The sequence below is a fragment of the Anguilla anguilla genome, chromosome 14 (genome assembly GCF_013347855.1).
Source record: "Anguilla anguilla isolate fAngAng1 chromosome 14, fAngAng1.pri, whole genome shotgun sequence".
NCBI classification, from domain to species: domain Eukaryota; kingdom Metazoa; phylum Chordata; class Actinopteri; order Anguilliformes; family Anguillidae; genus Anguilla; species Anguilla anguilla.
This window is the reverse complement of record NC_049214.1, coordinates 1,083,667-1,109,770: the sequence shown is the minus strand read 5'-3', so window position 1 is coordinate 1,109,770 and position 26,104 is coordinate 1,083,667. Positions and strand designations below refer to the sequence as shown.

Below are 26,104 nucleotides of genomic sequence, written 5' to 3'. Positions count from 1 at the left end.
GCCAGCCCCCTCACCTGTCGGAGCGCTGGGAAGCTCTATCTGGGTCACCTGTGAGGGGGGGCCGCTTTGTGCTTCTCATGCCGTTCCAAATTACAGTCTAGTACTTCAAAAGACTCTGGGAGCAGGCCGGGGGGGGGGGGGGGGGGGCGTAAATGAACACATTTTTAGCGGGAAGCTGTTGGGTAGCAGACTCGTGTCTGAGGCAGAGACTGAACTTCAACAGTCTGAATCACACGGAGTCTGTGCACAGAATCCAAACACTCCTCCGTTTCCCTCTCTCCTCTGCACCCGATACCTGCCTCACACAGGTGACCGGCCTCTTGTCTACCTTTCCAGATACCTGCACACCCTCCTCTCTCATCTTCAGTCCTCAGGGAAGGCCAAGAGGTCCAGAGAGAGAACGGGCCATGTGCCTGTTGTCTCCATCCAAAAATCTATCAGCCCCCCCGCCCAACACACACACGTGCACGCACACACACACACACACACACACACACACACACACCTTGCACTCCTCGTCCAGGAGGTCCAGGATTCCCAGCTTGGCTTCGATGAGGTCGATGCAGGGCTGGTTATCATAGAAATCGATGAGGGTCCAGGGAATCTGCTCCTTCACATACTCGTCCTGTTCCAGCTTGAACACGTGCTGCAAAGACACAAACACACATGCACATACGCACGTGTGCACACACACACACACACATATGCACACGCACGTGCACACACACACACACACATGCACACGCACACACACAGACACAAACACACACGTGCATGCACACACACACACGCACATGCACGCACAGACACAAACACACACGTGCATGCACACGCACACACACGCACACGCACATGCACACACACGCACAGACACAAACACACACGTGCATGCACACACACACACACACATGCACACACACAGACGCAAAAACACACGTGCACACACACACACACACACACACACATGCACACGCACACACACACACACACACACACAGACGCACAGACACAAACACACACACGTTTAATAACAGCTCTTTTAAAGGTGTCAGAAGTGCACAGTGCATAAGCTCATTGGCTGGGCATGTTTGAGTGCGTTAGAGCAGAGCCGCTCTGGCCCAGACTGACCGAGTTGAACTGCTGCTGGAGCTTCTCGTTGGCGTAGTTTATGCAGAACTGCTCAAAGCTGTTAATTTCAAACGTTTCAAACCTGTGTGAGACAGAAAAGAGGTGTACAAGAGCAATGACCTGCTACTCCATACCCCGTGATACACTACGCACACACACAATCATGAAAGCTGAAGAAGTCCAGTTGTGCTTTTTTTCACAGTTTCACATTTTTACTGCAAATCAATAGAAAAAATTTATCTGATAGTTTTTTACAGTTGTATACTGTGGATAGATGAAAATCATTTTTCAGCACCACATCCAGTTTACTCGAAATTATTATTATTTTTAGTAAGTTTACCCTTTTGAGGACTGTGTATCAAAACAACCTACAGAACAGCAGAAAGCCAGCTCTTTTACACACACACACACACACACACACACACACGTACGTACGCAAACACTCACACTCTCACAGACACACACACACAAACACACACACACACGTACGCACACACACACACACACACACGTACGCACACACACACACACACACATGTACGCACACACACACACACGTACGCACACACACACACACATGTACGCACGCAAACACTCACACTCTCACAGACACACACACACACACACACTCTCTCACACACACACACATACACTCTCTCTCTCTCACATACACACACACACACACACACACACACTCTCTCACTCACACACACACACACTCTCTCACACACACACACACACACACACACACACACACACGCTGTTTACCCGTAGATGTCGAGCACGCCGATGAAGGAGTGCTGTTTGGAGGTGGTGTGCAGGGCCTTGTTGATGTGCTCCACGATCCACTGGAAGAGCTGGGCGTAGATGTGCTTCGCTAGCGCGTCGCGCGCGTTAGCCGCCTGCGTCCGCGACGCGTTCTTCACGTACGTCTCCGTCGACGTCACCAGCTTCCTGTGGCACAGCCAGTGCTCCATCTGCTCCAGCTCCACCCCCAGCAGCCTGCAGAAGTGGTGCAGGTGGGGGTCGTCGTGCTGTGGGGATGGGGGGGGACATTAGATCAAATCATAATAAAGAAGGCCCATTTAGGGATAAGACAGGAGCCAGGGAGGGAGCAGTGTGACACAGGTCCGAGGGGAATCGCTGTCAGGGGGTGTTAGCTGGGTAGGAAGCGAAGACTCACCGAGACGTGGCACGACTCCCCGTCCCTCTCCGACAGGATCTCCACATTCCCCAGGTGCAGGATGGAGGCCACGATCTTATAGATGCTGAGCTGGTGGCTCTCCTTCACACCTGAGAGAGAGAGAGTAAGAGAGACAGAATGGATAAGATCATCAGATCAGTACAGGGCTCATTGTCGAATTTTATGGTGAAAACAAAAGTCAGTCTAGCCTACACCTCTCCAAGACTCTGATCTAGCAGCCACATCTGAAAATGCAGCATGGCCCCAGACAGGATTGTGTCCCCTGGGCCCAGGTCTAACCCATACCCATCAGGTCCAAAACATCTCAGAATCACACAGTCATTACAGTTAACCGTTAACGCTAACTGCTAATGCTACTGCAAAGGCTGCCCCATTAGCTCCAAAGCATCTCACCCTGTCATTACCGTTAACCACTAATGCTAACCGCTAATGCTACAGTAAAGACTTCTCCATTAGCTCCAACCCATCTCACCAGTCTTTACCCAAACCACTGATGCTAACCGCTAACACTACTGCACTGGCTAACCCTCATCAGTTCCAGCACGTATGACCAGCTTACCCAGCATAGTGAAGGCCTGCATGGTCTTCTCAAAGTCTTCAGCATCGTTCACGCCAGGGATGAAGATGTTCTCGCCCATGGAGGTGTAGGCGTAGTCCTCCGCGCTGGCTGCGGGGGGGGGGGGGGGGGAGGAGAGCCGAATGTGCAGAGGAGAGATGAGGAAGAAAGGGGGGAGGAAGAGGAAGGAGATTAAATCACAGGTGGCCTCACTGACCAGTAATCACGAAGATGCAAACACGTCACTGAACTGAATCTTTGAAAATCCCCAAAACTCTATTCATCATAAAGCAGGAAAATTCAGTATTCATCCTGCAACATCAGTTTGTTCCATTATTACTACAAAAGAAGGCTCTTGTGTGTATTTGGATATTCTAGGCCAGTTTGAGTATGGAGGCCTAGGCTCAAGTCTTCTTCCTTGCCGTCTTTGACAGAAAGACTGATGCAGTAGAAAGAAAGAATCGGTTGTTTAAATTTAGCGCAGGTTATTTATCCCTGAGGGGAAGCTGCTGCTGGGCCAATATACTGTAAGTCTCACAGGACATATATAAACCAGACACACAGTCCATTCAACACAACAACAACAACAACGCTCGGCAGTGAAAGTGCTCAGCGGTCAGCTTGGAGCAGGACAGACTGAATTTACACAAGCTTCCATTTTAAAACAGCATTAAGACATATGATTCTACTTACCGAGGTCTTGACTGAAGACCATGATTCATTAGTTAGTTGAATTAGGTGTCTTAGTGCTGAGCTAAAACAAAAACCTGCACGCACATCAGTGCTTTGGGGATAAGACTGGGCACCCCTGGATTACTGTCATGGCTGAAGCTCCAAAGGAAAGCTTCTCAATAACCTGTTAATACACTCGTAAAGTTCCCATGTTTCCCCAGTAGGACCATAAAGAGCAGCAGCACAGCGAGTGGGCCAGGGCCACACTGTCACAGGGAGGTCTGTTTTAATAGGAAACATAAAGCACCGGGTTCGTCATCTCGAGCAGAACACGAGAGCGGCTTTATGGGGCGATCGCCACCGATCGAGCGCTTATTGATCCGCCGTGGATACGCCCCGGCGACGAACGCAACCCGCGCCCCGGCGATGAACACAACCCGCGCCCCGGCGACGAGCGCAACGGCGTCATCAATCACCAGGATGTGCGAAGACTCCGCCGTTACACTTCTCATCACGCTTCCAAATGGCTGCCCATAAACGCAAAATGCTTTTTCAATAGCACTTTAATAAAGGGTTTATTTTACTCAGGGGGCTCTGCTGGACCACACTGCTGTTCTTGCCGCCTCTGGGCAGTTCAGCAGGCACCATGCAGCTCATAGGACCAGGAGCTGGGATCCTCACCCAGCCCACACACAAAGGGGACCTCCACCAAATACAGAGAACATTGCTAACAACCAACAGAACAACAGCAAAGGTGATTGGTGGATTTGCCATGGCTATCTGGGATCTACCAGGGACAATAAAATGAAATTTCGGTGTTGTCACACTGCATAGAACCCCGAGTTGCTGCACCAATCACAAAGTCCGTTGGTAACAACCAAAGCAGTACAACACTGACGGTGATTGGTGGATAGCTTCTGTCTGTACTGCTCGGATGCTGTAAGAGACCCAGCAGGCCGGTAAGGGAAGGAGAGCGGGACTCACTCAGGGCCAGGTCTTTGAAATCAGGGAGCACCGCGGAGGCGCACAGCTGGTAGAAGATGTGGTAGTTCCTCTCGTCCTCAGCCTGCAGTGCAAACATGGATCAGAGAGGCCAGGCTGCAGTCTCTCCCACACACACACACATACACACACACCTCAGAGAGGCCAGGCTGCAAATTTACCGCCACCCGGCACACCATACACACATCCTCACCAAGCAAGACATAGGCAGGCCTGAACTAGCGGCCTAAATCTGATGCACCGCAGCAGCTGTATTCTAAACCACACCAAGAATAATATACCCCACATTCTAGCTTCAGCTATTTAATTCATTCATACATTCATGGGCAGATTCTTCATAAAACAGCATTCAGTAATGGAGCCACTCAATGGTAAATTGTTGTAAAAGGCAGCATGACACTACTGGGAATAGGAGATGAAGATGACAACTGGAACTGAAGAGATTCTAAAACTATGACAGAAAACCACAAACTTGGTAATGGTCTCAGTTTTCACACACGTGTAACTCGGGCCAGAGCGTGAGCCCGGGTCTCACCTGAAAGACGACCCGGGACTTCTCCAGCAGGTAGGTCCTCATGTTGGCTCCGATGATGTGGTACCGCCGGTCGAAGCCGATCTGGATGTACTTCCCGAAGCGGCTGCTGTTGTCGTTCCGCGTGGTTTTGGCGTTCCCGATGGCCTGTGCAGAGAAGAACAGGAAGTGAGGAAAGGGAAAAGAGGAAGTGGAGGACTGGGCAGACCTGATGAAACAGTTTTTGGGGGTAGCCCCGAGTAAAGCCATTCCTCCTCTCGCCCCTCACCTGTAAAACATCAGCCAGGCTGTGAGCTCAAATTGAGAAGAGCGCAGTCTCGTCAGAATACTGTGATAGGCACGACTTCCTGTGCAGTGAGTTTCAGTAGCGTGTGGTACGGGGTTCAGTAGAGTGCTGTACAGGGTTCAGTAGTGTGCTGTACGGGGTTGAGTAGAGTGCTGTACAGGGTTCAGTAGAGTGCTGTATGGGGTTCAGTAGAGTGCTGTACGGGGTTCAGTAGTGTGCTGTACGGGGTTCAGTAGAGTGCTGTATGGGGTTCAGTAGAGTGCTGTATGGGGTTCAGTAGTGTGCTGTATGGGGTTCAGTAGAGTGCTGTATGGGGTTCAGTAGAGTGCTGTACGGGGTTCAGTAGAGTGCTGTATGGGGTTCAGTAGAGTGCTGTATGGGGTTCAGTAGTGTGCTGTATGGGGTTCAGTAGTGTGCTGTATGGGGTTCAGTAGAGTGCTGTATGGGGTTCAGTAGTGTGCTGTACGGGGTTCAGTAGAGTGCTGTAATTTGCAATTTGCTCATTGAATCACTGCCTCTGGCATTCAGATTAACTTTCTGAGGGGCAAGGGTTTTCCCATGATGCACTTCTCTTATCAGTTTTATCATTTCATGAACAAATCTTTGTTAAGTGGGTGTGTGCATGCATGCGTGCGAGTGTGTGTGCGTGCGTGCACGTGTATGAGTGTGCACATGCGCTAAGAAACTGGCTTTATGTTCTTGAGGTTGTTTTCAGATACTCTGTCCTCAAAAGGGCATGCTTACCCAAAATATCTTTTCCAGAGTAAACCTGAAATGGTGCTGATGTTTTTTTCATCGACCCACAATATAGAAGTGTAAAAAAAATACACCTTTTCACAGTCCCTTTCATAGCTTACAGCTGCCAGATCATCAGCCCCCTCACACAGAGATGGGGATCAGAATGTGAGTGTACGAGCGATCTACTCTCACCTTCTCTAGAGCAGTGCTGCGCTTGGCTGGCTGAGCCAAGTTATACAAGTCACAATTACCACAATTCCATTACTTTTTACACAATATGAACAGAAACACATTATTTATTTTAACCACTGCCTTCACAACTTATGTGATTTTGGTGGTAGCAGCCAGGTGAAAGGTTGCATTATGGGAGGTATAAATGTAATTTCCAACAGACACATACACACTCTCACACAAACACACACAGACACACACAGACACACACACACACACACACTTACACAAACACACACACACACAGGCGTGGCTCACCTCCATGATGGGGCTGGAGGCCAGACGCACGCACACACACACGCACGCACACACACACACACACACTCACCTCCATGATGGGGCTGGAGGCCAGACGCACGCACACACACACGCACACACACACACACACTCACCTCCATGATGGGGCTGGAGGCCAGACGCACACACACACACACACACACACACACACTCACCTCCATGATGGGGCTGGAGGCCAGATGCACACACACACACACACACACACACACACACACACACACTCACCTCCATGATGGGGCTGGAGGCCAGACGCACACACACACACACACACACACACACACACACACCTCCATGATGGGGCTGGAAGCCAGACGCGCACACACACACACTCACCTCCATGGTGGGGCTGGAGGCCAGACGCACGCACACACACACGCACACGCACACACACACACACACTCACCTCCATGATGGGGCTGGAGGCCAGACGCACACACACACACACACACTCACCTCCATGATGGGGCTGGAGGCCAGACGCACACACACACACACACACACACACACACTCACCTCCATGATGGGGCTGGAGGCCAGACGCACACACACACTCACCTCCATGATGGGGCTGGAGGCCAGACGCACACACACACTCACCTCCATGATGGGGCTGGAGGCCAGACGCACGCACACACACTCACCTCCATGATGGGGCTGGAGGCCAGACGCACGCACACACACACACACACACTCACCTCCATGATGGGGCTGGAGGCCAGCACTTTCTCCTCCACGCTGGTGTCGTTGGCCGACCCACCGACCGTGGCAAAGAAGCGCATGGCGTATTTCGCCGAGACCGTCTTCCCCGCCCCCGACTCGCCGCTCACGATGATCGACTGGTTCCTCTCATCCCTACGACAACAGGAAGTGGTACAGAGTGGAATATCTACTTCCTGTATTGTTGCCTGACATGGCCATCAGGAACAATTCAGCCCATTCTTTGAAAAATCCCCAGCAAAAATTTGAATTCATTTCCTGAAATGAACTGAAATTGAACTGAGGCAGTTTTTTTAGTCCGTGTTCTGTTGAAATAGGGAAAAGATTTGCTCTCTCTCTCTCTCTCTCATGTTGATTGACACTCAACTCCCAGTGTTTTTAAAACAGCAGCGTACACCTTGCAAATGTGAGCGAGCATACCCCGTCAACACAAGCTGCACTTCACAAAACTGTTTAAGTATCAAATCATCTGTGCTCCTGCTCCCCTTGACAACGCAATCACATGACATCACTGCTCGGAGACGGCAAACTGGAGGTGCAGTTTTTGAGAATATAATGCTTCCATTAATTTGCAAATGTATCAAAATGGCAGAGAATCCAGTATGGTGCAATTTATATGTTAAAGCTCCTTGCGATGCTTGAAGCCTTTAATATTTAATACCAATATTGCCACATATATGTTTAGTAATATTGGCTGCCTGTGCACAGCACACACAGGCAGAGATGATACTGCATTCATAACCAGGCGGGTGGAGGGTCAGCCTTCTGAAATGAATACTAGGAGGCTGACCATGGAAATAGAGAACAGAATCGAGCCCAAATTCAATAAACGCATAAACATTTTAAATTCACTTTAAATTAAACAGGCATCCTATTTCTGGGATCCGTTTGGGGCCTCTCTGTCACCCCCTACAGGTCCGGCCCAGTAATGCACCAGCTCCAGAGTAAGGAGTGGGAGGGGCCACCGCTCTACCAGCGATATGATAGGCCCAGGGGAGCACAGCTCTGGGGGAGATGCACTCTGGGTAATTCAACAGCCCGCAGAGATTATGTATTAGATCCCGTATTCACTCCAACACCACAGAGTGGAGGAGAGAGTCACCCTCCTGCTCTGGGAAACTCCGCTGGAGGGGATTTGCACGAAGCGGATTTAATTAAAAAGACGAGATGAAGGATCAGCTGAAGAGTGCGTATGAAATGCAAACTCAAACATTCATGAGGCAGAAGTGATTGATTGACTGATTGACTGGTTGTATTTATTTGATAATCATCAGAAAACACAGGAGGAAGCTCAAGCAGGAACATCATCAAGTACAGATCTAAAAAAGCCATCTGAAAGGATAACACAAGAAAGTAAAAAAAGCATATTTCCTAAGTCTGTGTGTGTGTGCGTGTTGGGGGGAGGGGGTTATTTCAGTCACAGGCTGAATTTAACAGGCTCTCTAATTTCCTCCCTCGTCCACCCCCCCCCCCCCCCCCCGCCTGATTAGCCGTAATCCTTACATTTGTTTCAAATGCTCTTATCCAGAACACTCTGCGTACAGCAGAGACATATTCTCACATTCAGCTTGTCTCACGTCAAGGAAAATTAAGAATTTTAGAGAATTAAGAGAATTAAGAAAATTGAAATTTTCTCTGCTGCGTGCGGTTCTCATGTCAACACACCTCCCTCTGGCTCAGTTCTGCAGCAGACGTGCGTGCGCACGAAGACGCCACGGAGAGAAGGGAAGGGCAGTGGGTGGTGACTGCAGCGGCATATCGGAATGTGTTTTTATTTTTTATTTAATCCTTTGTGTTACGGAGAGAAAAAAAACGGCTAAAAGAAGAAGACGTCAGGAACGCAGACACGAGCACTCCAATTATCCACCCACTCCCGCCATCACGGGGCCGATCCTGCTCGTCAGGGAACTCTGTGATTATTTTAGTCATCCCTCCCCCGTGACAGCACAATCACAAGATGTGCGCCGGTTAGGAGCCCTGGCAGGCACGGCGGGTCGCGGGAGATCTGCGCTCCTGACGCGCTCCAGCCCTGATAATCACTCCCGCGTTCACACTGTAATCAGCTCCAGATACGCAGGCTGCACAGACCCGTGACTGACAAACACTACAGACACTCAACCGGGTATATTATTAATTATTATTATTATTATTATTATTATTATTTTCACTCCCACTACACGCATGTAAAATATTCTTCACAAATGCGTAATGAGAGGGTGGACACCTCACTCTAACAGTGCATGCTTAAGAAACACTCAGACTCAGACTCAGAGTCAAGGCTTATTCTAATGTAGGTGGGGTTAAATCTGGGGTCCCCAGTCTTCTCTGAAAAGGGCATCCAGCGCTAAGACACCCAGGTCCACTCAATCAAGGGCTTGCCTGAAGACTCGTGATTAATTATTAACTCATTCGCTGAATCAGGTGTTGCAGAGCTGGGCTAACACAAAAACCTGCCCCCACACTGGTCCTTTTGGGATGAGACTGGGGAACCCTGCTTTACAAAACCCCACCGGCTCTATTCGGATAAGACTGGGGAATCCTGGTTTAAAAAAAACACACTGGCTCTTTTGGGATGAGACTGGGGAACCCTGGTTTAAATGGTCCGTGCTAACGTGCTAATGCCCTCATCCCCGTGGCTGCGAATGGAGAATCTTCAGGATGCTCCATTATAATGCGCTAATGTACTTTTTCCTATGACTTTGTATGGGGATGCGCACACACACACGCACATAAGCACACACGCACACACACACACACACACACACACACGCACGCACATACATATGCACACACACACGCACCCACGCATGCACATGCGCACACACATATGCACACACACACACACGCACCCACGCACGCACATGCGCACACTTATGCACGCACACACACACACACACACACACACACACACGCGCACACATATGCACACACACACACACACGCACCCACGCACACATGCATGCACGCACGCACGCACACACACACACACACACACACGCACGCACACACACACACACACACGCAGGCACACACACACACACGCACGCACGTACGCACATACGCACACACGCGCAAACGCACGTACATGCACACACACGCACATGACTTTTATTATGACTTCATTCGACAAAAATATGCTCAAGCAAAAAAGACGAGGAAATATTTCAGTGTCCCAGTTTCTAAAAATACACTCCATTATCAAACACGATCAAAGATGATCACAGGCTGAAAAAATCCCTCTCAAAACGCCGTGACGTCAGCAGTGTCTGGCAGCAGGGTGTATAAACACCAGCCCAGATAACAGCAGCACAACGGCCACATCCTATCCAAACCCTTATAAATACTTACACTTACGAATACTCTCAACTGTGTGCAAGCTATTGATTCTTCTTCTAGTGCTCAGTATTTTATAGTTATCAAATTATTTTTATATTAACAGTTTTTTTGCCATGTATATGTTGTAAAATAAAAACATTATTATTGTTACCTGGCCATCTGCTTGTAGGCCTCCTCAGCCACAGCGAAGATGTGGGGGTCCATGTCCCCCATGTTCTGGCCGCTGTAGGCGTTGATGACTTCCTCTCCATATATGGGCACCTGCTCGTAGGGGTTAATGGCCACCAGAACAATCCCTGCAGGTAGAGCGTAGCATGGTGGGTAAGGAACTGGGCTTGTAACCGAAAGGTCACAGGTTCGATTGAGCGAGGTACTTCACCTGCACTGCTTCAGTATATATCCGGCTGTATAAATGGATGCAAATGTAAATCCTATGTTAAAAAAAGCTGTGTAAAAATTCTGCCAAATGCCTGTAATGTAAAGTAGAGGGAACAGTATGCTACATGGAGCAGTAGTACAGTAAATTTACACAGTGTACTATATGGAGTACAATAAATTTACACAGTGTGCTATATGGAGCTGCAGTATTATAGATGTACACAGTGTACTATATGGAGTACAGTAAATTTACACAGTGTGCTATATGGAGCTGCAGTACTGTAGATGTACACAGTGTGCCTTATGGAGTACAGTAAATTTACACAGTGTACTATATGGAGTACAATAAATTTACACAGTGTGCTATATGGAGCTGCAGTATTATAGATGTACACAGTGTACTATATGGAGTACAATAAATTTACAGTGTGCTATATGGAGCTGCAGTACTGTAGATTTACACAGTGTGCCTTATGCAGTACAGTAAATTTACACAGTGTACTATATGGAGCTGCAGTATGGTAGATGTACACAGTGTACTATATGGAGCTGCAGTACTGTAAATGTACACAGTGTACTATATGAAATACTGTAGATGTACACAGTGTGCCTTATGGAGTACAGTACATTTACACAGTGTACTATATGCAGTACAGTACATTTACACAGTGTACTATATGAAATACTGTAGATGTACACAGTGTGCCTTATGGAGTACAGTACATTTACAGTGTACTATATGCAGTACAGTACATTTACACAGTGTGCTATATGGAGCTGCAGTACAGTAGATGTACACAGTGTACTATATGAAGCTGCAGTACTATAGATATACACAGTGTACTATATGAAGCTGCAGTACTATGGATATACACAGTGTACTATATGAAATACTGTAGATATACAGTGTACTATATGAAGCTGCAGTACTATAGATGTACACAGTGTACTATATGAAATACTGTAGATATACACAGTGTACTATATGAAGCTGCAGTACTATAGATATACACAGTGCACTGTATGAAGTACTGTAGATGTACACAGTGCACTATATGGAGCTGCAGTACTATAGATGTACACAGTGTACTATATGAAGCTGCAGTACTATAGATATACACAGTGTACTATATGAAATACTGTAGATGTACACAGTGCACTATATGGAGCTGCAGTACTGTAAATGTACACAGTGTCCTTAATGACGAGCTGTTGGGTTCAATGGCAGCTCTTCTGCTATCTGTTTAGGCAGGACAGCACCACTGAACTTTTTTTTTTTTTTTTTTTTTTTTGTTTGCTTCATGGTGTCCGGCCATCCTTTCATTGTGTCTCTAGTTGATAATCTTATGACCCAATGTACCGATCTGATGTCCCAGTCAATTCCACACTTAATCCCTTTCCTCAGGTGAGGTGTTAAACCCAATTAATGTTGCCCAATGAGAGAATGCCTTCGCACATCCAGTCCTTTTTGCAGAGCTCAGTAAACAGAGGAGTGCAGCACCCTTTTCTTTACAGGAACCACGTAAATTCAGAAAAGACACTGAATCAAACCGATGTGCACAGAGGGATTCTTCTTTATGAAAAGGTGCATGAGGACAATCAATAACTACCCTGGAGCCAGAGTCTGTGAAACTGTGATCAATATCTGCAGCCCAGCAAAAGACTCAGAAGGGAGCTCTCTACGCACGCTGCCAGAAACATCAGCAGTACGCACAGGTGTGGTTGGGCCGAAGGTGTAGCAGAGAGACAGAGAGACTGAACATGTAGATGTGACTGTATTCTAGTTTAGGTGTAGTTAAGGAATAGTTAACTCACCGCAGTAGGTGCAGGTGTAGGTGAGGTGTAGGTGACTCATCGCAGCAGGTGTAGATGTGATTGTAGTGTAGTGCAGGTGTAGGTGAGGTGTAAGTGACTCATCGCAGCAGGTGTAGATGTGATTGTAGTGTAGTGCAGGTGTAGGTGAGGTGTAAGTGACTCATCGCAGTAGGTGTAGATGTGACTGTAGTGTAGTTAAGGTGTAGGTGACTCACCACAGTAGGTGTAGATATGATTGGACTGTAGTTTAGGTGTAGATGTGACTGTAGTGTAGTTCAGGTGTAGTTCAGGTGTAGGTGACTCACCGCAGTAGGTGTAGATGTGATTGGACTGTAGTTTAGGTGTAGATGTGATTGTATTGTAGTTCAGGTGTAGATCAGGTGCAGGTGACTCACCGCAGTAGGTGTAGATGTGATTGGACTCCAGGAAGCGCACACGCAGGTTGTGCAGCACGGCCGGCTCGTGGAGGTAGCTGAGTGCGGTGAGGTCATTCTCTCCCACCAGGATATCGGGGTTCCGTAGAAAGGGGAGCTGGTTGTGTTTGGGCCCGATGGGGTACTCCAGAGGCTGCAACAAGAACCCGGGATGATCCAAAACTCTGCCCTCTGCACCCCCTGTGTAGGCTGGGTTATACTCAAACCACAAACACAACTCCAATTCCAACAGACTGTTAATTGTTCTTAAACACTTAATGTCCACTGAGGGATGATTCAGCCTCTGTAGGTCACCGTACATGAGAAGTAGCTCTGCATGCCATGGAGAATGAATGCCCCATATTCACATCCAATGACACTTAATCAGATACAGCAGATCCACTAATTCCTTCATTATGTGAGGCGTGAGCTTACCGTTTCATCCTCGAGTTTGAGGTGCAGGATGGGGTCCCCCTCCTTGTAGTCTTTGATGATCTCTGCCGCTTTCCACACATCGTCTGGGTCTGGGATCCACACCCTGGTGTACTGCAACACACACACAGCAAAAATACTCAACAAACAACATACAGCCAAAATTCTCAACAAACAATGGGATCCACACCCTAGTGTACTGCAACACACACAGCAAAAAATACTCAACAAACAATACAGAACTAAAATACTCTCAATGCACCTCATTCACAAAAAAACTTCTTAAATAATTCTTACTCTCGTTCATAAAAACGTTCCTTCGAAAAAACAATATGAGATTCATGACTCAGACATTCGTTTTCATGCAAATCACAGGTGTATGAGATGATGAATGCTGGCTGTTTGTATTTTATGCGCAATCCTGTGCATGTGATTTGCATCAAGAAACAGCCATGAACAAATACTGATAAGAAAAAAACGATGAATGCCAAAATGTTCTTGGAAATGTTCTTACAAACAGTTTACGATCAAATGTGATCATACGCAAGTTTCGTGAATGAGGCCCAATATCTGCAGAGAATGACAAAATCTCCCAAAGCAACAGCAACGATGTGCCCCACTGCTCCCAGGATTCAAACACCTGATCACGTAGCCCTGAAGAACTCTTCCCTTGTTTTACACGAAGGAGTACACCAGCAATAATTATCCAAGGACCATTAAGATCTCAAAACCAATCTGCGCCTGTGTGCTTGTCCTCAGCCAATCAAGCAGTTTGGCACGTTAATACCACATTCCTATCTTTCAAACTTCATATGGATATAGAGTGCACAGCCATTTCTGGGTTTCCCCTGCCTCAAGCTCCCACAATTCATTGGAAAGTCTGAGATGCTGATGAAATGTTTCATGGGAACTGTATTACAATGCCCAACTTAGTTGCTCCAAGCACAACATAACTTTAAAAAGGTTTGATTTATAGTGTGGGAAAAGGAATTACAATAAAGATAATCAATAACATGTGGATTGAACAAGGATAAATTTTCCCTTTAATGATCGACAGCCTCGAGGCTGCTATACCATCATGGCTTTCATGGCTGTTGTGCATAATTAATAAACCGCTTCAGTGTGACCTGATACAGCACCCTGCAGAGGCCGCTCGAGGTTATCTCTCTCAGATCAGGGTTCTCTCTCTCTTTCTGATCACCTGACTCTATCCTTTCCGCTGAAATTCCCTGAAGCCCTTAATGGTGCAATATGCAAATACACAGGAGCAGTCACTTTGTGAGGCACCAAAGGAATCCAGGCTCAGGAGAAGACAAAAGAATCTGTGTCAAGGGAATAAATGTTTTAACTAACAGCAACAAAACAAACTGTAAACCAGAGAGAGAGAAAAACCTGTTTGTCACATCAGCTTTTCTGCAGATTAATGTGACCGGTCATGTTACCATGTCTGAACAAGTAACTCAACATCCCAGTGTTCACATGCAAAAGCAACGTAAACAGCATGCAAGGGGTTAATGCACACAAAACACACACGCTCACAGATGGGCACGCAAGCACACACACACACGTACGAACACACGCATGCACACGCACACATACATACTCACGCATGCACGCGCACACACGCACACATACATACACACGCATGCACGCGCACACACGCACACATACATACTCATGCATGCACGCGCACACACGCACACATACATACTCATGCATGCACGCGCACATACATACTCACGCATGCACGCGCACACACACACACACGCACACACACACACACATACATACTCACGCATGCACGCGCACACACACACATACATACACATGCATTCACTCGCATACACACACTCACACTCACACGCATGCACGCAATCCCTTTAAAACATGCACATTTTATCAAAATTAAAATAATAGCCAATAATGAAAAGTATCCAGAATGCATTGTTCAGTGTAATTGGTTTCTCCATTTAATCTCATTATCTTGTAATTGCTGAACTTTGAATAATGCAGCATATAGAAATTAGATGAAACTTTGGGAACACTCTGAAAGTAGATTGTGTGTAAAATATTGCATCAGGGTGCTGATTCATTCGCGCTGCAGCAAGAGTCCTCTCTCCTCTCAGCGGGTTGAGAGGGAAAAACTCGGAAATGCTGACGGCTAATTTTCACAGACCGTTCTTCAGCTCTCAGGCGCTGTGAAAACTGCTTTCAGATCTGAAGCTGAATTCCCCTGAACTGGGTCCCCTGACCTCCAGCAGGAACAGACGGACGGACAGACAGAAAACAGCAACACAAATGCATGTTTATCACGCCAGTGAGGTACATGGAGATCAGGGACGCGCGATGTGGAAAGTCTGTGGCCGATATCAAAAATATTAGACAGATATCTGACTGATACGGATCCTGCAGCTTTACAAACTGCTGCCACATTTCCTCGTTCATGGGAATAAGTCAATGAGTGCAGATGTCATCTTAAGAAGGATAAATGTAATACATTTTAGTCAGCTAGCTCACTTCATTCTTAGCCTATATCACTGTATACCACTCTCCTGTACCTGGTGTGTGTAGAGTGGGATTACTCTCCTGTACCTGGTGTGTGTAGAGTGGGATTACTCTTGTGTACCTGGTGTGTGTAGAGTGGGATTACTCTTGTGTACCTGGCGTGTGTGGAGTTGCTTTATTCACATGTTTGAGATGAAACAAGCGTTCTCCACAGGCTCCGCCCTCCGTTACACCCTATGATGCTTAACAGCCAATCACGGCAAGCCGTGATTCATTCCGACATCCTCAGCTCAAACCAAATCAGCCAATGGGTGCAGCTGTTAGTGAAGAAGGGGACCCCCCCCCCCGCATCCTGCCTCTCTGTCGCTCCTTAATCACCCTTTTCAGGTTTAATTCACCCCGTCCCACAGCCAGAGAGGCATCGGCCGACTGCTGTGGAAAATGAACAGTCCTGCGGGTGCTGAGTAAATTGGGGGGGAGTGCAGTAGTGGAGCTTCTGGCTGGTCTGATGATGAACAGCACAGTGCAGACTGTGAGCGCAGAGGCACACAGACCTCCCTAGCTCTCTAATCACAGCACACACTGCCCTTCACACACACACAGGTGGGGTATATGTGCACCATGTAAATAATGTTCTCACGCCGTTTCCACAGCAACACCGGATAAGATAAGACAGGATAAGACACAATGCCATGCGTGCGTCACTGTGTACAAAACGCACCATGGCACGAGCACACACCTAAAGATACGACAGCCAATGAGCAGACAGCACCACGCCTAAAGATATGACAGCCAATGAGCAGACAGCACCACGTCTAAAGTTATGACAGCCAATGAGCAGACAGCACCACGCCTAAAGATACGACAGCCAATGAGCAGACAGCACCACGCCTAAAGATATGACAGCCAATGAGCAGACAGCACCACGTCTAAAGATATGACAGCCAATGAGCAGACAGCACCACGTCTAAAGATATGACAGCCAATGAGCAGACAGCACCTGCTCGTTCTGCTGCATTTACACCTGTCACCTGGACGGGCTTGTGAATCACAGTCCTTTGAATGAGACCTGCCTTTCCACAGAACCAGGAAGGGCTCTCCATCACTGTCACAACCCCCCCCATTGTGTTCAATGTATCCTTAATTACATGCTTTTACTGTCATTTATGGGATGATGATCCTGCTAAGGGCACAGTGTAACAGAAACGTGTGCACACCATGAAGAATAAACGTCCCAATATTCACATCTCAGGACTGTAAACCAGTCCGGTCGTCAAACGCTTTCATTTTCAGTGATGAGCTGCGAGGAGTTAAAAACCAAAGCAAACGCTAACGAGCCAAACCCGCTCAGCGCTAAAATAAGGAAAGAACTGAAGACACTTTCAGCTGCTGATGAAAACAGGCTTTAACTCGCATGCAGAGACGGGCTGGAGAGAAGAGTGACTGTGCAATGCCTCATTAGGGTTTTCTCCCCACTAGGAGTTTTTCCCTCATTCGTATTCGCGATTTGGGGGTTCAGGCCTGGTGTTTGCTCAGTTTGCTCTGTCGCTTGCCTTGCTACTCTGTAAAACGTCTTTGTTCTCTGTGAAAAGTGCTTTAAAATTAAATTTAATTGAACTGAACACAATTTCAGTTCCTTTTTCATTTTTTTAAATGTTTAGTTCAGTTCCTGAAAAGCTGCTTATAGTTTACATTCCCCAGTCGCTCATTTTAACCTTGAAAGGTTCAGTTTTTTAGGATAAGGGTGTCCAGGTATCACTGTCCTAAACAGAGACAAATGTGTGTGTGTGTGTGTGTGTGTGAGTAAGTGTGTGTGTGCGTTTAAAGCCCTAACTCGGACCCGTGCAGTAATGCTGATATACTGACCCGTGCCACAGGTTCCTGGAGGTCAGCTGTCTTGGGGTTTCAACCCGAAAATAAGATTAAGAATAATTCTTTGGAAGAACACAGGGGAGATAAACACACCCTCTGGAGGTGTAACGTGACTGCACAAGTGGTTCTGGAGCTCTGCTCTGAGTGGATTTTATTGCTTTAGACCACAAAGGAAACAGGACAACGCAAACACCCAAGCGTATGCAGTGAGTTCAGGGCTCGGGCAAGAGGGGGGAACTCCATGTCCATGATCATGAAGTGAGTGAAACAGGAACTCTCTGGGACAGGAGCAAGTGTGCTGCTCATCGCAGGAAGTCTCCAAAAGCAGGAGTGACAGAATGAGGACGCAATTCAGAGACCTGGACTCTGCCTGAGAATGCAGCCGAGAGCGAAACAGACTTTAACAAACTCAGGTGATAATAACCACGCTCAGCGCAGAGCTCTTACGCACATCCACACACTTGTTATTCAGAGCACAGCTACAGCGATACAGAAGCACACTGCGCTGTCTGTGCTGTGATCCTGTACGACTCACAGGAACTTTCCATCCGCATGCTTCCATACTGTTACGCAAACCCAACACCCTGTCTGACCCAACACCTAACAACCTGTCTGACCCAACACCCAACGCCCTGTCTGACCCAATACCCGATGCCCTGTCTGGCCCAACACCCAGTCTGACCCAACACTCAACACCCTGTCTGACCCAACACCCAATGCCCTGTCTGACCCAACACCCAACGCCCTGTCTGACCCAACACCCAACACCCTGTCTGACCCAGTACCCAACACAGTCTGACCCATTTTCAGCCACTTCCTGTAATTAGAGTTTTTTTGTTTTTGTACTTTGTAGTTGGACGTGCTTTTCCCTGAAGGGCCAAACATACACAGCAAAGAAATGCATTAATAATCATCAAACTTAAGAAGTAGAATAATGATGGAGTGCAACTTTGAGCTTGTGCAATTCTTCGGTCTGCACACGTCTATATCTCTACTGCAATGTTGAAACACGCTTGTTTGTGTTTTAAAAATACATCCCAAATTAGGAAAGTAAAAACCCATGTGAGAAAAAAAAATGTATATATCAATTCAGGTATCAAAGGACACGGAGAGAAGCCATGAGAGCATACATCATGAATCTTTAAACGCAAGATACGTGTAAGAGTCAGAATTGTGCGAATTTAAAAATCCTGATAGATCCAAAGTAAAGTGCTGAACGTGCAATGACACTTGAACCAGGGCAGGGCTGGACTCACTGCGCTAAATCTCTTCAGCATCCCCCTGAGGCGTCCAATATCCACCTCCTTTAGTGATGCTAATGAGTCCTGAAGTAGTCATCAGTTATTAAGTCTTGTTCATTTTTGTGCACTGGGTAACGGACAGCCCAAATAGGTTCCATAAATTAACATGTACAAGGAATCACTGAAACCAAAAAAATAATTGGCACCAAAATTAAATGATTCATTAGCTAAAATATGACAGGTAAACGTGGGGATACGAAATGAGAACTGGGGAGAAATGTTGGCGAAAAATCTGCGCTCTCACCACCGGGACTGAGCTGGGACAGTATGCAAGTGCACATGAGCCTGTTGTTCTTAATTAGTCTCACAGCTGGATAAACTTATTCATTCAGGGTAACACCATTGGGCAAGGAAGCACCTTTCTGAAAAAGAGGGGGAAAATCCGTTTGCTCTAACTAACAGAGACGTTTGCTAAAGGAGCATGCGACAGAAACATGCCTTGAAATTTAAACAGTAGGCATTGCTAGGATTAAAAAAAGCTAGTGCCAAAATGTCTCACAGTACCAGAAGACTTCTTGCTCAGACTCATGGGACTTGAACATGGCGGAACAAAGTGTAGTTCAGAATTCCCATAACAGCAAGCTGGAAATAAGTTGAAAGATCGTGAAAGTTTATTGCATTAAAAAAAAGTTTATTAATAAGAAATTGTTTGAACCAGACATTTTACAGATAAAGACTTTTGACATGATTAATTCCATCTCAGTTAATGAGTTTCTGTTGGTTTTATAATTTAGCCTGTGCTTGAAGAGGGTGTGGCCACAGTATCTCTGACAGGTTTATCAGTAATGATATAAAAACCCTTGTAAGGTTGCTCACAGAATCTAATCTAGCTGCACCATGCCATGGTATCCTGTCCTCATTAAAAAGATATCCACATTATGATCAACAACTTTCTGCCTGTCAGGCAACCTCAAACAGAGCTAAGATCACACCAAACACACTATAGGCTATATGCAGGCAGTTTATGCTGTAGCCCGTTCTGCACTCCAGAAATCTTACTCATAAATAATACATGAGTTTAAATATGACATTTAAATACGAGTGTGTGAAATTGTGAGTGCACATTAAAGTGTTTGTGTGTGTTTGAGAGTTTGAATTGGAGAGTGTGTATGTGTATGTGTGTGTGTGATCATGCGTGCATGTGTGTGTGTGTGCCCATGTGCGTGTGTGTGTGTGTGTGTGAGAGTGTGTATGTGTGTGTGTGTGTGTGTGTGTGTGTGATCATGCGTGCATGTGTGTGTGTGCCCGTGTGCATGTGTGTGTGTGTGTGTGTGTGTGTGTGATCATGCGTGCATGTGTGTGTGTGTGTGTGTGTGCCCGTGTGCGTGTGTGTGTGTGTGTGTGTGTGTGTGTGTGCCCGTGTGCGTGTGTTTTATTATCTGTTTTGTTGTGATGCTCTGAAACCCAGCCTGGCTAACGGGAGCGTTCAGCATATGACTCATGGCTGTGACACCAGAGGCTGGATCAGTGGAGGAGGCTCTCATTAGACTCTCAAACACAGATGTGGAGGGAAGAGAAGGCCCTGGAACTAACTCAGCCTTGGAGCCTCCTACACCTCCTTCACCTCCCCCACCTCCTTCACCTCCTCCACCTCCAACAACTCCTTAACCTCCAACAACTCCTACACCTTCTACATCTCCTACACTCCCTCAGCTCTCATCATCCCCCCCCCCCCCCGCGCAGATATTGGGGGGGGGTGGGGTCTGTGCGGAACACGGTACTCCTGCTCCCCTCCTCTTCCTGCCTACGCTCACATCGCCGATTCTATAGAGCAACCAGATGGTCAACTCCTGCGTTCCGTCTGTCCCTTCTGCTTCCTGATCCAGCAGGTTCCAGCTGGTAAAAGGCATTTGTGCTGCTGATGATTATTCAACCCAAAGGATGATTATTCAACCTTGGCAATCGTCTGGACCTCTACACTGACAAGGTTTGATATCCTCACCACTGGGCAGGCTGCTCTCTCTGAATCAACGACCTGACTGATTTCTTTCAGAAGAATCCAGGACTTGAGAGTTTATTCCTTCCTAGAAATCAATTAGGTAAGTATTTGGTTGTTACGTGCTCTTAAAATGAACCAATTATGTGTATCCTGTCACTTCCGAGAAGTTAATGCTCTGTAAAGGAAACTAAAAGAGGTAATCACAGCCAAATTAAACAAAAGGAATACATCTCCACTAATGTTAGCAGCCATTAAAACAGACATGGTACAGAACACCTGTAATGAAAAGGGCTTCCCATTATATGAATGGTCATGTGACCTACACTGTACTCTACCACACAAAAGCACAATGGAAACACCTGACAGACATTGTGGAGGGTTGACAGCTCTCAAAGGTCCCTTTTAAATATCAACAGACACAAGTATTCTGTACCGAGTCCAGTTTTTTTTCCCCTGAGAAGTGGAAAAGTGAATTCTGAAACAGGTTTTCTAGAGGGCTGAGCCCCAGGAACCTTCGTCAGAGCAAAGGGACATTTCATTTGGCAACTCACCTATCGCCACAGGACTGATTCCCCTTCAGCACAACGGAGCTTCACTGCTTGAAAGGAAACAAACTGCCCTGTCTGTGACACAGCTCCAAGTGATTTCCTCGTGCAGTAACTTCAGTCACACGGCAGAACTGAGAAAATTGCATTAAACGAATACATCATGTATCCAAGCACTGCAGCTATCACCTAGACGCTTCAGCTGCTTAAACCTAATGCTAACTAGACTAGCGTGAACAGACGGTATAACCAGATATTTATGAAATTTCATGGATGTGTTTTGCTGCTCCCTAGAAAAAAATAATTTCATCAATATGCAGTGAAGTTTGAGACCGGTGATTTCTGGCCAGATTAAAATCAAGTAATTATCTACCTTTGCACACTCGAGGACAGATTACATTTATTTACATTACATTTATTTGGCAGACGCTTACATCCAAAGCAACGTACAAAAGTGCATACCAAAGGTCATTGGAACAACTACAAAACACAACTCGATAGACATGCCAACTGCCCACGGTGAGGTCTGGCAGCTGCTTTTCAAGATTCTCCCCAAGCTCAGTGTCACATGACACACCCTTCAAATGTGACTCCATTTCAGGTGCCCTGTGAAATCTGAAGGGGGGAGGGGCCTCTGTGAAGTACCCACAGTTCCCTGAGGCAGGAGCGGGCGGGGATCTGAATATGTATCAGTGGTTCAGACCCGTTTGGGCCTGTAAACCGCAGTGTTTATATATGATCATCCTCCCTCTAATAACCCCGTCTGCTCAACATACCGACACGCACTCTCCCCTCCCACAGGGCTGAGGAGACGTGCTCATTCAGGAACGCTTCTCATGTTTCACACACACCGCGAGCCGGACTGACAGGCAGAGGGCGCCATCCGGCCTGCTCCAAGAGGGAATAGCGCAGTCGTAACCGTCGCCAACACCGCCATCGCCGCTGCGATGCGCTCGCGTAGTCAGGGGCGTTAAAGAAGGTCTTCCTGCCTCGCGGCTGTAACCGTGGAAACCCACGGAGACTCCCGGCTGAGTTTGGGCCCGTCTCCAGGCAGAGCGCACGCACACAGGTGAGCACAGGTGAGCTTTCTAAGAATACAGCACAAACACCCCCCCAGGGAGCCGGCAGGCTGGGCTTAGTGACGCAGGGCGGCAGTGACCAGGGGAGTGTGCGTACTGAACACAACAGCACTGAACACGGGGCTGCAGTGACGAGGGGAGTGTGCGTACTGAACACAACATCACTGAACACGGGGCTGCAGTGACCAGGGGAGGGTGCATACTGAACACAACAGCACTGAGCACGGGGCTGCAGTGACCAGGGGAGTGTGCGTACTGAACACAACAGCACTGAACACGGGGCTGCAGTGACCAGGGGAGTGTGCGTACTGAACACAACAGCACTGAACATGGGGCGGCAGTGACCAGGGGAGTGTGCGTACTGAACACAACAGCACTGAGCACGGGGCTGCAGTGACCAGGGGAGTGTGCGTACTGAACACAACATCACTGAACACGGGGCTGCAGTGACCAGGGGAGTGTGCGTACTGAACACAACAGCACTGAACACGGGGCTGCAGTGACCAGGGGAGTGTGCATACTGAACACAACATCACTGAGCACGGGGCTGCAGTGACCAGGGGAGTGTGCGTACTGAACACAACAGCACTGAACACGGGGCTGCAGTGACCAGGTAATCCCCTGGACACTGCAGACCTGCGTCACTAAGCCCAGCATCCTGAACACAAGAGCACTTCCAACGAGCGGTGAAGCACAGGCAACGACTCAAAAGGTGATTTTCCAACCAAATTCAGGGCTGTACTACACAGGACATGGCCCTCTGAATGATGAAGAAGAAGACGATGAAGAAGAAGATAAAGACGACGAAGAAGAACTGCCTGCACTCTCCTCAGAGCCCAGTCTACAGCTCACCTGCTGGAAACAGCGCTTGATTCAGAGCTGAAGAGGAAGGTTTTCCCTTCTCATGACTGTAAGACTGGCAGCACACTGCTGAAGAGTGTGTCAGGTGTGTGTGTCAGGTTCACTGAGGGAGAGGAGCCAGGCTTCAGAGCAGAACAGAGCGGAAAAGAGCGGAATAGAGCGGAATAGATCAGAATAGAGCGAAACAGAGCAGAGCAGAGCAGAACAGAGCAGAACAGAGCGGAGCGGAACAGAACAGAGCAGAGCAGAACACAGCAGAACAGAGCGGAACACAGCGGAGCGGCACAGAGCGGAACAGAGCAGAACAGAGCGGAGCAGAGCAGAACACGGCCCGCTTCCTCTCCAACACGCATGGGAAAACTGACAATTTGTGATGACGGTGCACATTTCACACCAGGTGCGGCCCTCCTGGAACATCGAGGCACTGTAAACACCGGTCGCACAGGTTTAAAAACCATTAGAGCATTAAGCCATTCGGTTTTACACCCGCCACCCCACCCACGCCCCAAACCTGCCAGAAAAACGCAGCAAAGAATGTACATACATGGTGTCAAATCTGAAGCGGAAGAATGAACAGAGTGCATACATGATGTAAAATAGTGACACTGAGAATCACAGCAAGTGCACCGTCCAGTGAGGTCTCAGGATGACGCTGGAACGGCAAGGGAAACGGGAACGCCAAGGGAAGCGGGAACGCCGAGGGAAGCGGGAACGCCGAGAGAAGCGGGAACGCCGAGAGAAGCGGGAACGCCGAGAGAAGCGGGAACGCCGAGGGAAACGGGAACGCCGAGGGAAGCGGGAACGCCGAGGGAAGCGGGAACGCCAAGGGAAACGGGAACGCCGAGGGAAGCGGGAACGCCGAGGGAAGCGGGAACGCCGAGGGAAACGGGAACGCCGAGGGAAGCGGGAACGCCGAGGGAAGCGGGAACGCCGAGGGAAGCGGGAACGCCGAGGGAAACGGGAACGCCGAGGGAAGCGGGAACACGGGAACCCCTGGGGTACGCGGGAATGCCTGGGGACGCGGCTCGGGAAAGAAACGAGAGAAGCTCCATCCTGGGAAGCCCCAGAATCCCCTGGGGCAGGCAGCTGGGACTCTGTGTGCTCAAATAACCAGTTTTTCCATTGTCGTTTCTTTCTTTGTTTTACCCAAAAAAAAGTAGCAGCAATCAAGATTTTTCAAATTCCAATGACTTAACAACAATAAGTGATAACTACCACCTCTGTCCACAGTAATTTAGAAACTGGTTTGTGCTGAATTTATTTTTACACACATATAAAATCTTTGCCTTAAGAAGAAGTTTCCTTGGTAACAGCTAGTTCCCTGCAATTTTACCACTTGGCTCCACAGTTGTTGAGAGCTTGCAATGATGTCCTCACCTTAGAGAAAGCATGTCAGAGAGCCCTTGACAAAGTAGGGATGTTCCTACAATAGATGTGTGCACTCACAGTAACTGGTCTACTGGTTCTGCACAATAGGAACACCCAAAGCCATCACACTAGACCTAGCCAAGAGGAAAGAAAGAGATCTGGCACTACATGAGCAATGGTAAACCCTGTATAGCTGCAGGTCACATTGACAGGTGTATGAAGCTCAGAGCTGCAACTGAAACCGTGTTTTGGGGCAAACAGCGGACTGGGAGTCCTGACTCTTGCTAGCAGACAGAACACAAGCGTACACAGTCTCCTATGGGGAAACCCTCACACACACTCACGCACACATACACTCACACACGTACCCACACAGGCCCATGCCCACACACACACTCACTCACTCACACACATGCAGACACACGCAGACACACACATGCACACAAACATGTGCACACACTTTATATAGCCCATAAAGCACACACTTATTATCACTAACCCTAATCTACACCTCTAGCCAGCTAGCAATGACCACATGGCCAATAAGTGAATAAAACGCTCATTTTTCCTTGCAAAACCAGTCTACAGCTCCATCTCTTCCCACTCTCAGCTCTGCACACTGCAGGTTTGATTGTATATACCCCGGAGTTCATCTGTACACTGCAGGTTTGAGGCCAGTAGCTCATTTGGCTTGTAAAACATGCCTGCTACACTCCCCTCTCAGCCCAGTCAACAAACAGTGGACAGAGCTGCACACACACACATGCACACACACGCACACGCAGACACACACATGCACACGCTTGTACGCATGCACACACACACAAACATGCTCACGCATACATACACACACACACACACACACACACAAACATGCTCACACAGCACAGAAACGCA

General features: G+C 47.8%; 1 protein-coding gene across 5 annotated transcripts in view; it reads right to left on the bottom strand.

The window, feature by feature from the left end:
• Window positions 1-26,104, bottom strand: part of myo5b (myosin VB) — a 73,615-nt gene that overhangs the window by 30,123 nt on the left and 17,388 nt on the right. For all 5 annotated transcript variants that reach the window (XM_035391329.1, XM_035391326.1, XM_035391328.1 and 2 more), the window contains exons 2-12: window positions 13,741-13,851; window positions 13,288-13,459; window positions 10,851-10,995; window positions 7,342-7,498; window positions 5,098-5,241; window positions 4,545-4,626; window positions 2,892-2,999; window positions 2,312-2,421; window positions 1,897-2,162; window positions 1,129-1,210; window positions 506-646 (exon numbers count right to left, since the gene is read on the bottom strand). In XM_035391329.1, coding sequence (XP_035247220.1) covers window positions 506-646; window positions 1,129-1,210; window positions 1,897-2,162; window positions 2,312-2,421; window positions 2,892-2,999; window positions 4,545-4,626; window positions 5,098-5,241; window positions 7,342-7,498; window positions 10,851-10,995; window positions 13,288-13,459; window positions 13,741-13,851 — 1,518 coding nt within the window. The remainder of the gene's footprint in view (window positions 1-505; window positions 647-1,128; window positions 1,211-1,896; window positions 2,163-2,311; window positions 2,422-2,891; window positions 3,000-4,544; window positions 4,627-5,097; window positions 5,242-7,341; window positions 7,499-10,850; window positions 10,996-13,287; window positions 13,460-13,740; window positions 13,852-26,104) is intronic.